Source organism: Gymnoscopelus microlampas, assembly GCF_963454915.1.
Source record: "Gymnoscopelus microlampas genome assembly, chromosome: 4".
NCBI lineage: Eukaryota > Metazoa > Chordata > Actinopteri > Myctophiformes > Myctophidae > Gymnoscopelus > Gymnoscopelus microlampas.
In genome coordinates, this window is record NC_139941.1 from 22,166,131 (window position 1) to 22,180,556 (window position 14,426).

The following is a 14,426-nucleotide window of genomic DNA, read 5'->3' on the forward strand; positions in this document are numbered from 1 at the left end:
CACAGGTGAAAATTTGCAATTTCACAAAAATAGCTTATTTATTGTAAGCAACAACCATGACAGCCTCTTGAGAAGAACACACCACATAGGCCTAGGTCTAGTGGAAGCAGACAACTTTCTGGAGCTTACTCAAAAGTCTACTCTTTGTGGATTTGGTGGTTGTGTCCCTTAATGGTGCAGAAAGATGACACGGCCACACAGGACTTGCTCTCACTCGGGTTCTCTTGACTTTATGTATGCACCTCATTGTACACAGTACACACCACAAAGGCCTTAAAAACAAGGCTCCAGACATCCCAAAACAAGCTGCTGGTAAGGCTACTTCTTGGCCTTATCTACAACTCATCTAACCCCTGCTCACTTTGCTAGGCTCGGATGGCTCGGGGCAGAGGACAGAGTACAGCAACTTGCAATGGGCCTGGTCTACAAGATAAACTACACCACAAAGACACCCATGTACCTGTCAAAATACTTCACAAACGTCAAAGTCCACAATCACAACACCAGAGGAAGCTCCACAAATCACGTCCAACCCAGATTTGGCTCTAACAAGGGGTTACATTAGTGGAATTCAGATTTTTATAGAGCACCTAAGCATGTAATGTAAGAGGAATTTGCACATCCCACAATAACACTATTAACACAGGTGGGTTTACTATATGACAAGCGTATCAGTTGTGTAGAAATTCAAATGGAGGCTATTTATGAATCCTTCAAACATGTAATCATTATAATTGAGCGCTCTTGTATCTTGTAAAATGACATGGTTATTATGGTTTATTCCTACTAACAACATTACAACAACACTACATGTTTAGGGCAGTACTGCTGTTGAGAGATTAATGCTAGAATAAAAAAAGTCTGCCACGGGGGGTCGCTGTTCCGCCATCTATGTCCAACGTCATTTACGCGCCGGGTGTGATCTCAGCACATGCGACACTGAACCACAATGTTTTGAAAAAGTCGGGGGTCGTCTTTCATGATCATTTTCTTTTTGTACTTGCAAATGAATCATGCATTATAATTCATGACGCATAGGTTGTGTTGTTAGGATCGCGAGCATGCCTAAATCACTCAAGAAGTCCTGCACCGGCGTTCAGACCTCCATTAGCAAGTATTTCGGGGGTTCGAGCGGCAAGAAGAGTGGGTCTCATTCTAACACCAAATCAGGGAATAATGATCATCAAAAGCCCGCTGAGCAACACCATTTTTCTAGAGGCAAGGTGAGGAGTACTGGAGTTAGTCTTACACTTGACAGAATACATTATACTTGAATTGATTACACCAATCCATGTGCAGTGCATGTATTATCCACTAGCTACTGATGTTTACTTGTGTCTTGCAGCAGAAGCATGCCTCTGGCTCTGATGATGGCTTCGGGTTGCCAGGCAAACGAGCTAAACTGTCCCACAATGGACACAAGGCTGAGGATGTGGACTGTGAGGTTGTATCCGACCAGAGCGTCAAAGGTGTGTGACTGTGTGTGATAATACTTGTTGTGGACGAAATGTCCCCACGAATACAAGACAGGTGGGCACTATAGCGACATCTGGGCATCATATTTTTGGGATGACTGGGCACCTGGACGAGTGGGCACCAAAACCATCTGGGCACTAGGGACATGTGGGCACCTGAACGAGTGTGCACTTAAGGGTGGAGATAACTGGGCACCTGGACGAGTTGGCACCGGGATAACTGGGCACTAGGACGAGTGGGCACTTAGGGGTGGAGATAACTGAGCACCTGGACAAGTGGGCACCTGAATTAGGATTCGTCCTCAAGTGTTTTTTTAAGTTTACATAGCATTCTGCTTTGTTGTTGGTAAGTGATATTTAACCCACTATTCATTAAACCCCCAAACACAACACAACAACGAGGTCAAAAGTACGAAGAGTTTTTTTGCCAAAAATAAATAGTACTGAGGTTCTATCATTGTATAGTGTACTGTTTAGCTATGTTTTCTTTATCCTAGCATTGATTATGTGACATTTTTTGAGCATCCTTAATTATTTTAGGTATTTTACCATTTTCTCAATTTGTCCTTGCAAATGCAGTACACTCTAATATTGTACTCTAACTGTTATAGTAGGGCAGTTTCGAGGCTCCGTGAGCACCCCAAAAACACATCTCTTAAACCTGTTTTTTTAGGACCCTAGAGGTGTCTAGTTATGATTTCTGCTTGTTGCCCGTGTCAACTAATGTCCCATGGGGTTTATTTTTAACCCTTTCTGACACCTACCCCCAACCCAAACCATAACATGGAGATAACAGAGAATACCATTACTCTTGAAGTAAACAACATACAGCAACAAACACATTTTTCTATATCATTTTGACCCAAGGAATTCATTAAAGTGGTTTTTATTAAGATTCAAACACATATTGACTCTATTTCAGGGCAGAAACGGCAAAAAACTAGCAGAAAATGTTGAAATCATAATGATCACGTCTATATTTCTCTTTGTACTAAACGTTTACCGTGTATTCTTTTTTACCATATGTTTTTTTAGGACCTTTATGGTGTCTAGTTAAGATTCATTCTTGTTGCCTAGGTCAAATAATGTCCCATGGGGTTTATTTTAACCCTTTCTGACACCTATTCGGCTATTCCCAATCTGAACCATAGAATGGAGGTAACAGAAAATACCATAACTCTTGAAGTAAACAACATACAGAGACAAATATAATTTTGACCCAAGGAATTCATTAAAGTGGTTATTATTAAGATTCAAGCAGGTCTTGACTCTATTTCAGGACAGAAACTGCAAAAAAATAACAGAAAATGTTCAAATCACATCTATATTAATCCTTGTATTACATACTTAAGGTGTATTCTACTTTACCACATGTTTTTAGGACCCTTATGGTGTCTAGTTAAGATTTCTTCTTCATTTGGTGACCATTTTAAATCGTCCACAGGAGTGGCGTTTTCATATCTGAACCAGACAACGTACAAAGACAAATAAACCCACTTTTTCATAGAATGTTTACAACAGGAATCTAATGGAAAGGTCACTGACATGGTACAACCATTCTTTATTGGTGAAAAACACACAAATATCAAATTCTGGCTTATATCAAAACACAATTTCACTGATCAGTATCATCCATCTCATCATCAAACTCCACCTCATCCTCTTCCCTCTCCTCCTCATCATCATCATCATCATCATCACTGATGACACCAGCAGCCAACAGGTCAATGAGAGATGGGGCAGAATTGGCCCACAATACCAGACAGGGTCCAAAATCCCTCCTTTTTTTTTATAATTTTTGTCCCACGATTTTGTAACCCTTTTTTCACCCGGTGCCAATTTGCTAAGTGATCCTGGGCACTACACTCCCCCCACCAGCCTAGGGAGGCCAGGGCCGAGCTCATGCCTCCTTCAATGCATGAGAGCCAACTGACCTTCTTGTCACCTGACAGGGGGAAGTTTCCCTGGTTGGACGTAGCGCGTGGAAGGAACACGTTATTCCAACCAGTTCCCTTCCCCTCCATCAGGCGCCCCGGCTGACCAGGGGGAGGCAGTATAGTGACCAGGATTACTACATGTTTTTGTGAGGGTATTAACTACCCTAGGAGACACGGGGAGAACATGCAAACTCCACACAGAGTGGGCCCTTTCGCCAACCCCCACCTAGGGTATGGGCGCTGATGACGCGGAGGAGAAGACACGCCCCCAGCGCCCACAGCGTCCCCGGCGGGAATCGAACCCAGGACCTTCTAGCTGTGAGGCGACAGCGCTACCGACTGCGCCACCGTGCCCCAAAATCCCTCCTTATGTTTTCTGCCACCCCTGACCATCATCATAGGATTTAGGCCTCCAAAAGATTGGCTCAGCTGCTCGCTTGTAACAGGTCACTCTATAGTTCACCCACTGGATGTGGGGGATGAGTGTGTCCTGGCATGGGGGCAAGCGAGCTGGTCCGCGCCTCAGCCTCTACTGCGCCTTGATGGAATCAAGACCACTCTTGATTCCATCAAGGCACAGTAGAGGCTGAGGCGTGGACTTTCGGAGAAATTCATAGTGCAAGGTCAAGCCACCAGGAAACCCCAGGACTTTCTTTCTGGGCAATGCGGAAAATAAGCGACAGCTCTGCCAGTTGATGCTCAAGGTCTGGGGGAGTAAGGAGGCAGCATCCCGGCTGGCAAAATGTGAAACAGCTGCTCTCATCGTGGAAGGAACAGCTCATAAACGTGTGGCATTAGATTGAGAAGAAAGTTGATTGATCAATACCTATATAACTTTGGTGAGTTCTTGTGTTAGCAGATTTGCCAAGAATGATTGTTGATGTTAATGACGACATCAACCTGCTCATCTACCTTGACACAGGCACAGGCAGGCACCGTCAGCTGGTACATGTCACGGAGCTAACAACCTCTCTTGGGCAGCCATACTGTAGCACCCTGCTTGGGTACCATGTATTCAGTGATCAGGGCTGTACTAGTTCCTTCAAGGGCAAGGTGGCACCACTCAAAAAGCTCCAGAAGAACCCCAAATATCAAAAGGCTTGGTTGGTGTATGATCATCCTAACAATATTTAATGATGATGATAAGAGGGAAGAGGTTGAGATGGATGATACCGATCAGTGACATTGTTTTGATTATTTAAGAAAGTTATATTATGCCTAAATATAAGCCAGAATTTGATATTTGTTTGTTTTTCACCAATAAAGAATGGTTGTACCATGTCAGTGACCTTTCCATTAGATTCCTGGTGTAAACATTCTATGAAAAAGTGGGTTTATTTGTCTTTGTACGTTGTCTGGTTCAGATATGAAAACGCCACTCCTGTGGACATCGATTTAAAATGGTCACCAAATGAACCCCATGGGACATTAGTTGACCTGGGCAACAAGCAGAAATCTTAACTAGACACCATAAGGGTCCAAAAAAACATGCAGTAAAGTAGAATACACCTTAGGTATTTAATACAAGGATTAATATAGATGTGATTTGAACATTTTCTGTTAGTTTTTTGCAGTTTCTGTCCTGAAATAGTCAAGACCTGCTTGAATCTTAATAATAGCCACTTTAATGAATTCCTTGGGTCAAAATTATATATAGAAATGTGTTCATTTGTCTATGTATGTTTACTTCAAGAGTTATGGTATTTTCTATTGTCTCCATTGTATGGTTCGGGTTAGGAATAGGTGTAACAAAGGGTTAAAATAAACCCCATGGGACCTTATTTGACCAGGGCAACAAGATTAAAACGTAACTAGACACATTTAGGGTCCGAAAAGACATATGGTAAAAAATAATACACCTTAAAAATGTAGTACAAAGAGAAATATAGATGTGATTTGAATGTTTTCTGCTTGTTTTTGGCTGTTTATGTCATGAAATAGAGTCAAGATGTGCTTGAATCTTTATAATAACCACTTAAATTAATTCCTTGGGTCAAAATGATATAGAAAAATGTGTTCATTTGTCGCTGTATGTTGTTTACTTCAAGAGTTATGGTATTCTCTGTTATCTTCATGTTATGGTTTGGGTTGGGGGTAGGTGTCAGAAAGGGTTAAAAATAAACCCCATGGGACATTAGCTGACACGGGCAACAAGAAGAAATCATAACTAGACACCTTTAGGGTCCTAAAAAAACAGGTTTAAGAGATGTGTTTTTGGGGTGCTCACGGAGCCTCGAAACTGCCCTACTATTATAATGTACTTTTGACCTCAGCACAACTTCGGCAAATAAACTCTTATATTGTATTTTTGACCTCATTGTAATGTTGTGTTTGGGGATTTAAAGAACAGTGGGCTAAATATGACTTACCAACAACAGTGCAGCATGCTATGTAAAGTTAAAAAACACTTCAGGACGAATCCTAATTCAGGTGCCTACTCGTCCAGGTGCCCACATGTCCCTAGTGGCCAGATGGTTTTGGTGCCCACTTGTCCTGTCCTGTTAAAAAAATGTAAAGTTTAAAAATGGCAACAAAAAAAATGGCATTCATAAAATTGCGGTCCTAAAATGTTGATGTCCTCACAAGTATAGTTGTGTGTGTGTGTGTGTGTGTGTGTGTGTGTGTGTGTGTGTGTGTGTGTGTGTGTGTGTGTGTGTGTGTGTGTGTGTGTGTGTGTGTGTGTGTGTGTGTGTGTGTGTGTGTGTGTGTGTGTGTGTCAAGAGTGCGTTGCTCCATAAACGGATAGTGAGCATTGAATACACCTCAACATCTGATTATTTTGACTGAAGAGAGATATGAATGAACCCAGCATATTACAAATAATTGCCAGCCACTTTAAAAGACACCACCAAGCACTTAACTCTGAGTAGGAGCAACTATGCAAGAGTCCCCTGTACTTCAGTAATGTTTCCATTATTGTATTTATTCTTTCTTCAGAGACCAAAACACCATCGTTTCGTGTAGCAGCCGGCCTCTCCTCACACACCATGGCACGGCTGAAGGGCTTTGCCTGCTCAACTGAGCCCCATGCCACTGATGCCAGAGAGGATAGCATGAATGAGGGGCCTGGTGACACCACCAGTGCAAGCTGTGACCCAGGAAAGACAACTACGCCCCCTTGTGACGTTAGTGAGAACTGCCGCAATAACGACAGACTCCTAAAGAAAGAGAGGGAGGCAGAAGTCACAGAAGAGGGGAGACTAGCAGGTGAAAAGCAGGTAAGGAATAACTATTATCTTCACTGATGCTGTGAAAGGCATCAACATGTCAGGGTCAGATTTATTTATATTTTTTATGATTGCACATACAAGGAATTTGTCTCATTCAGGATGGCACATTCCGTCGAAGCAACAGTATGATAAGATTGCAATTATTTACAACTATTTGGTAAAAATATGAAGATAAGCAGTAATAAAAGTTAAGCAGCAGTAGATACGGTAGAATGTATGGCTGCACAATTCTTACTAAAGTGTGAATCACCCCCCAAGAACTGAGATCAAGACTCTCTCACACGATTATGAAAGGTTCAAGGTTCAAAGTTCAAGGTTGTACTTTATTGTTACATCTTGTGTACAGGTACATAAGAGCAAAACGTATTTAGGTTCGGCTTCCTTCAGACAATGCAGCAGCATAGGTAATAACAATAGAATAATGATAGAAAACGTAAAAAGATTTAAAGAAAGAGTGTAAAAATAGAATAAAAAGAGCATCATCAAATCAAATGTACATGTGCATAACAATAAAGATTTTTTTTTTTTTCTTCAGTAGCTGCCACCTAACTTTGTGTAAACAACTTCACAGTATATTCTATATACTGTACAGCAGATTAGGTACAGTAGGTGCAGTTCAGTTCAGTAAAAAGCACAAAACAGTAAAAAGCACAAAACAAAAAACATTTCGCACTCTTTTACGTGTACAAAATGCACCTGAGCTGCCTTAGAAAAGGCTTAGTTTAGCCTGACAATATAACAAATCAAAGTTCTTAAACGTACAATAACACAATATCAAAGTGCTGGACAAGTTTCTTCTAAAAAAATAAAACAATTCAAGTCTCCTTTCCTCTCTTATTTTAGAACACTTTATCGAAGTGATTAACTTTGAACATACAAAATTTAAATGTAAAGTTACATTTAAATAATAATGAAAATAAACTAGCACCCAGTTATTTTTGGACAGCCAACTACTGTATTTAATGTATAGTAGTTGGCTACTGTACGTTGTATTCTATAGGTAAACTGTAGGGTTTCAGAAGGGAGTCGATGATGCACTTCAGGTGGGACAGCACAAGGTTGTACTGTGGTTTACCCCCCCCCCCCCCCTCACTGCGTTTTCAAATGTGTCTGTTTGTTGAAGTGAATTTCAACTGGTTAAAATATAGTTTGTTTGGTCCATCTCCAGGGGTTCAGCTTGACCAAGTTAGTCAAGCCAGGAGGAGGAACGAGAGCAGGGCTGAGTTCTCCCTCTGACCAGCCCTGCAAACGCTCTAAGACTGTTTACACGCCCCTGGAGCAGCAGGTCGTCCAGATAAAGGAACAGCATAAGGACGCCTTACTGGCCGTGGAGTGTGGATACAAGTACAGGTTCTTTGGAGAGGATGCAGAGGTGTGTGTGTGTGTTGTTGAACTGTTGTCATTCACTACAAAGTGTATTACTGTACAGGTTAACACTACGGCTGCAACTAATGACTGTTTTTATAATCGATCAATTTTAAACCCCCCACACATTTAATCTATGATATGAATTTAGACCATAAAATGATGGTAAAATAATCTAATAAATTACAAAATGATGATAAATGCTGATTGCAAGTTACTGTATATGAACTCAAATGGACATCTTGAAATAATACATTGTTACATTTATTCAACAGTTATTTGATTAACTTTCTTTCGATCAATGAATCGATGAATGTTTCACCCTTAGTTAACACTAGAGAAGCCGACACGTCCCCTCGTGGGGTTTGCTTCCCCCCGAGAATGACGTAAGAGCAAAATGGCCACCGTGTGAATATGGTCAATTATCTAATATTCAGCAGAGCTGTGGTGTGTAAACATGTCCAACCTGTCATCCCTATTTTTTTCACTATAGGCGAAAATGTTCCAACATGTTACATCACTATAGCGATAATAGATCTAAAAGCTCAGATCGCAGTATAAAATATAGGTGCTTTGATGTGTAAATGATTGCATTAGATTAGAACCACTTTGTATGTCTTTGTATGTGGGAGCAGATCGCTGCGAAGGAGCTCAACATCTTCTGTCATCTGGACCACAACTTCATGACCTGCAGCATCCCCACACACCGCCTGTTTGTTCATGTACGACGACTGGTCTCCCATGGACACAAGGTAGGAGAGGAGGGCACACCAATCCAAGTCTGGTTTCACTCGGGCTTCTGTAGAGGCACACTGATTTCTATACCACTCATCTGAGTACTGAGTAATGAGTTGTGTCATGAGTACTTCCACACAGAACACGAATATTACATTGCGATAAAGCCATGCAATTATTTCTCAAAATGAGGTCGATTTTTTAACACAAATAAAAGCATCGACCTGTATGAATGAGGCATCACCATATGAATAGTTTGATGTGAAATATTCATGATGCATTTTCAGAGCGTTTATCCGTCACACACCCGGTGTGTGGGTAAGGCAACAATAACATAACTTTGACATTATTTATTTGCATGTCTTATAGCCATTCTTCTCAGATAATGTTAGCCTACTTTAACCACATAAACCCTCTAGTCTATACTTAGTACACTAATACGTAGCTATATGGGGTCGGCTCTGTACTTGGTCTGCTTTCTTTCCCCTCTACACCAAATCTCTTCACCAAAAATTGCAGATCTGTAAGCTCATAACGTGTCATATAGATCTGCTATCGTCTGTGAAAGTTCCCCCCAGAATAGGGATGCTAGGGTTCAAGTAACGTCGCGTCATCATTGCATCATACAGACTAGTGTGATCCGGTCTAGGCCACACCCACTCTAAAATTCTAGAAAATTGTTTCCGGTCATGGTTTCCGGTTGGCGCTGCAATCAAATAGTTTAGACTCACTAGTCACGCTACGAGTTTTACTAAATTATTATTACATCAAACGAAACGAAACAATTTGACTAAACAAATTATAGCCCCTCTGGCCGAGGAGAATCGTTTGAGGAGAATCATTTGAGGAGCACTCTCTGGTTTCCCCCATGGTTTCCGCCTGCCTCATGACGCAAAGTTATATCCACTTTATACCGGATCAGAAAACTGCTAAACGAGTCTACGGTTCAAGTGGTTAAAACAATCATAGGAACAAGTGACTGTAGTGCTTTATTTTGATTTAATAATGCATTGATTAAATGATGTGCTGATCATCGTATAACAACACCCAGTATAATGAATAATCATAAATAATAATAGTTATTCAGGCTTTCCATGACACTTAATGAGCTGAGTTGAATACAAATTGCTTAGGAGGTGGATGAGTGCTGACCCTACAGACATGATATCTGCACCCCTAATCAAGTCTAAAGTAAATTAGAATATTAAACCCATTAAGCCTCAGAAATGCCACTCTGTTGTGGGTTCTTGTCAACTTGGTTCAGTGACTGCTCTCTAAACTGTCGTCATTGTTTCATGTAGGTCGGCGTAGTTAAGCAGACAGAGACATCAGCAATCAAAGCCTCAGGAGCCAACAAGAACACTCTGTTTACTCGTCAACTCAGCGCTCTCTACACCAAGTCCACTCTGGTTGGAGAGGGTATCCTTAAATATGATGTTTGTGTGTGTGTGAGCAGCATATACTGTGTATAAAGCATATACTCCTTCAGATGAGTTATGCATTTAAAGGACTATAATGTCATAAATGTGTGACATTTTGTCCATATTCATGAATGCGTTACTGAATTACCTAAATAATGTAATCAATGTTGGCTAAACAAACATTATTGTGCGTTTAATAATTCATGGATGTTTGAATTTAGTTCGTAAATCTGTATTTTCTCCAGAGACCATTTTCAGCTTGAATGTTCACATCAGTCCACACTTTGAAATGCGTTAACCACTTAACCCAATATACATTTTAACGCTTACCCTACGGTATATAATCAGTTGACTGGGGTCCCTGAAGAAGGAGATCACGGAGGTTCCCGTAGGAATGAATTGACTAGATTGAATTACAGACATCGCACAGAGCGCAGTAGAAATGAGGCGTTAACAGATCCGTTTTCTATGCACTATATCTGACGAGCAGTACATATGAGAATGAAATGCAGAGTGATTTCTTTAACGTTTGCCTGAGATGTGAACCCGGTGTGTCGTCTGGGAGACATGGAGGAGGGGGGCTGTGATGACTTGGTGTTGGACCCCTCTGATAGTTACCTGCTGTGTGTCAGTGAGAACTGGGACAAACCAGGGAAGCAGCTCACTGTTGGCCTGGTGGTAAGTGGGATCGACACTGATGAATAGAATATTGATAGGGCTGTCACGTTCATCAAATTTTACTTGAAGATTAATTGTCATACAAATAATTGCGATTAACGATTTAATTGTGTTTTTGGTATTGAACATTGGAACACATAAATACAAATTACATTTCTGTTTGGCTTTTAGGCTTTGTAAACAAACGTTGTACAGGGCAGATATGGCAAATAACTTAAATATACAAAATAATGACTATATTTTATAACAAAAAATAAATAAATAGCGGAAATAGACTATCTGTGTTGTGAACTTCTATTTCCGCTATTTTTTGAAAACTAGAGGTTCTAACACAACTGACAGACAAGAGGTGCTGCCAAAAAGACTACTAAAATAAATGTTATGGAGTATGACTTTAAATGAACACTCTGGATTTCACTCAAAGGGAAGGCATTTCTCTTTAGCTTTCTGTGCCGCGTTTGATGTATTTAGGTATACAATTACCTCTCATGCTGTGTGCAGGCGGTCCAGCCAAGCACGGGAGACGTGCTGATGGACTGCTTCACGGACGGCCCGTCCCGCTCTGAGCTGGAGGGACGCATCCTAAAGGTCAACCCTGTGGAGATCCTGGTACCTTCTGACCTCTCAGAACACACCCATAGACTGCTGCACAGCATCACCAATGCCAGGTGAGTGTCTGACAGCAGTTCGCCGATACCTCCGAAACTACTCTAGGGGTGCAACAGATAATCGAACCAATTGATTTAACCGATTATTAAAAAAAACGATAAGTTAATAAAATCTATACATTTTCTATCCCTATTTTGGTAATGTCATTATAGGTGTAAAGTCTAAAAGAAATCCCAAAATGTCTACAAGCTCACATTGTCTTATTGATGGCTGTGGGTGTAATAGACCTCTTAAATTGTATTTGTTTCGTATCACTCTGGGATGACATCATCCCAGAGACACCATTTTCTTTTTCCAATGTATCATCTGTGAATGGAAAGTGTAAGGGAAGATTTTACCTAAATCATCAACTGCCCCCCCCTTTAACCTTGACCCCAACTAATTGTGAGAGCATGGAAGTTTCAGAATATAATTACATTTGTTTAGAAGCAATCACTGTCTGTGAACATGTTTTTCCCCCCAATGGAATAATCACCAAGGCTGTTTCTTTCTAAATAGACATTTACAATATGGTTGAATTGTTTAATTAAGGAAGTTGACAGACATTACTTAGACATTCAGTATCCATGATATTTTGACACCGGTTGAATGCGTGGTTGTGCTTTTCTTCTCCATGAATGAGTTGTCAACACTAGGGGGCAGTTTTCACTCATTTACTGCCATAACTCCCATCAGGGAACCTTAATATCATCACCAGCGAAGTGTTGCTGCTATTGTGTTGTCTCTTTTAGTCTAAATCCCAGTCTGAGAGATTGAGTTTTGATTTCCCCAGACTGCTGTTTTGGCTGTAACCAGTCAAAAAGTAGAGGATAAAATCTATGTAAGCTGATAAGTTGTGGCCCTCATTGGTCTGGGTGCAGCCCAGGGCTTATTCAGTATCAATGACCAATTCTTGCAACTAAAATTGCTCTTACTTTACTGTAGTAAAGCGAGTCCAACTAGCTGTTCTTTACTCAAGGACTGATTTGTTTGTAGTCCACAAAACCTGTTGCTGTAGAACCCGACTTACGCCGATTCCATTTTTTTTTAGATTTGACCCATTTAGACCTGGAACACCTATATGTTATTATACCTTTCAAGCCGGGAACACCTCTGTGTGTAGTTGTTCCTATATACAATATATAGCAACATATTTTTTTTGCTGCTGTTATTATAATAATAGTATTTCAGAAAACTTTAGATTTCGTTTTTAGAATCTGTCTCAAATTAACTCATTCACTGCCACTGACGTAAAAAACGTAATAAATAAAATTGTCGTTGCCAGGAAAGCGGTAGAATGACACTTAAGTCGTTATTTTAGTCTCAGATCTGTTAAAACAGCGAGGGACACCTAAGTTCTTTCTGCTAGGCCTCTATCCAGTTGGACACAGAATAAAGCACAATGAGAGAATATTCATAGATATTTGTCTTTTACAAGCCAAAAGAGTAATTGCATTGACCTGGAAGAGGCCGGATAGACCAAGCATTGCACAGTGGTTCAGGGAACTGTCTTTATGCCTACCTCTAGAAAAAAATCTCATATATACTTAAGGACAAACAAGAGATGTTTCAGGAGGTGTGGGGTTGTTATATACAGCATATGGAAAACAATAATCTGCCACATTTACTGGAAGAATCTGGAGAGAAGTAGTGCTGATGTCAATGTATGTTTTTCTTTTGTTTTTCTTTTTTCATTGATTGTCTTGTATGTTTTATTGTAATTGTCCTTTTTGTTTTCTGTTGTGTTTGTAATATCATGTTGAAAAATGTTGTGAAAAGAAAGGAAAAATCACACCCAGTGTGAAGTGAGCGGTGTGGTCATCACAGTGATGGAAGCTCACTTTAAAAAAAAAGCCTTTTTTTTTTAAGTACATAGTCCTATTTATAGGTTATTAATTTCATCATGTGTCTCGCTAGCCAATCACAGTGCTGAATAGAGTCAGCCAATAGAGTCAGCCAATCACAGTACAGCGAGGGGTGTACTAATGTAGAGGGGTGTGCTATTATGAGCCAATCACAGTACAGCAAAGGGTGTACTAATGAGGTGTCCCAACCCCACTTATAGGAGTGGCTACACCGCTCAACACCCCACTTATAGGAGCGGCTACACCGCTCAAAAATAAATAAACATATTGTTGAAAAAAACAAAACAGCGAGGGACACAGCACTGTGCATATTGGCAAAACACGCACTTGGACCCGGAAGTTGTTCTGACGGGGCACATACGTCACGGCTTAACAACAGAATAGGGATGCCAGGTTGAAAGTGTTTAAAATCAAGACACATATTGGCTGCAAAATTGCAAATGCCCATGTTGTCAAAAAAGTGGTCAATTTATGGATCTGACTCTAGTGACAACATGTACCCTGTTTCTTAACAGTGTCAGGATAGGGTTCCACTGGAGTTTGTGATTGCATTACCATCTAATAATGAAATGTGGGGGAGGGCAGGAGTGTAATGGATTTAATTAGAAGGAGTTGGATGGATGAATGGATGAATGGAGAGATGTCAGCTATTTTCTATCCGCTTTTGTCGTCCCTGTCTTTCTTTCTTTGCTGCATTTTGCGTCACTCACCTTCTCTTTAATTCCCCCCCGGAGAACTGGATGGATTTACATTAAATATATCTTTCTCTCATTTCCAGTTCCCTCTCCTCTCCTCTTTTCAGCTGTCGGTGTTTAGTCGTTATGGTGTAGATGGGCCTGTAAAGGCCAGCCCAATTATCCTGTTTGAACAGCGCTGCTCTCTAGCATTGTGCTCAGCTGAGACAAGACTCCTGTTAATTTGCAGCCAGTCTCATGCAGACACGGGCCAGGCTTGTCTGTTGACTTTAGACAGAAGATTTGTAACGTGTTCACATGTGGGTGCAAGGGATAGTGAATGAAAGAAATGTGAAAGTAAACAACACTCCGAAAAATACTTGCCATCAGGTACTGTA

At 40.7% G+C, this 14,426-nt stretch overlaps 1 protein-coding gene across 2 annotated transcripts in view; it reads left to right on the top strand.

Moving 5' to 3' along the window:
* Positions 1–940: 940 nt before the first annotated feature.
* msh3 (mutS homolog 3 (E. coli)) overlaps positions 941–14,426 on the top strand; it is a 62,104-nt gene continuing 48,618 nt past the window's right edge. The window contains exons 1-8 of one of the 2 annotated variants that reach the window (XM_084054826.1): positions 941–1,223; positions 1,346–1,469; positions 6,350–6,630; positions 7,811–8,014; positions 8,643–8,759; positions 10,044–10,161; positions 10,702–10,841; positions 11,343–11,509. In XM_084054826.1, the coding sequence (XP_083910952.1) occupies positions 1,062–1,223; positions 1,346–1,469; positions 6,350–6,630; positions 7,811–8,014; positions 8,643–8,759; positions 10,044–10,161; positions 10,702–10,841; positions 11,343–11,509 (1,313 nt within the window). In that variant the 5' untranslated portion in view covers positions 941–1,061. The remainder of the gene's footprint in view (positions 1,224–1,345; positions 1,470–6,349; positions 6,631–7,810; positions 8,015–8,642; positions 8,760–10,043; positions 10,162–10,701; positions 10,842–11,342; positions 11,510–14,426) is intronic. The other variant, XM_084054827.1, reaches the window with a different exon arrangement.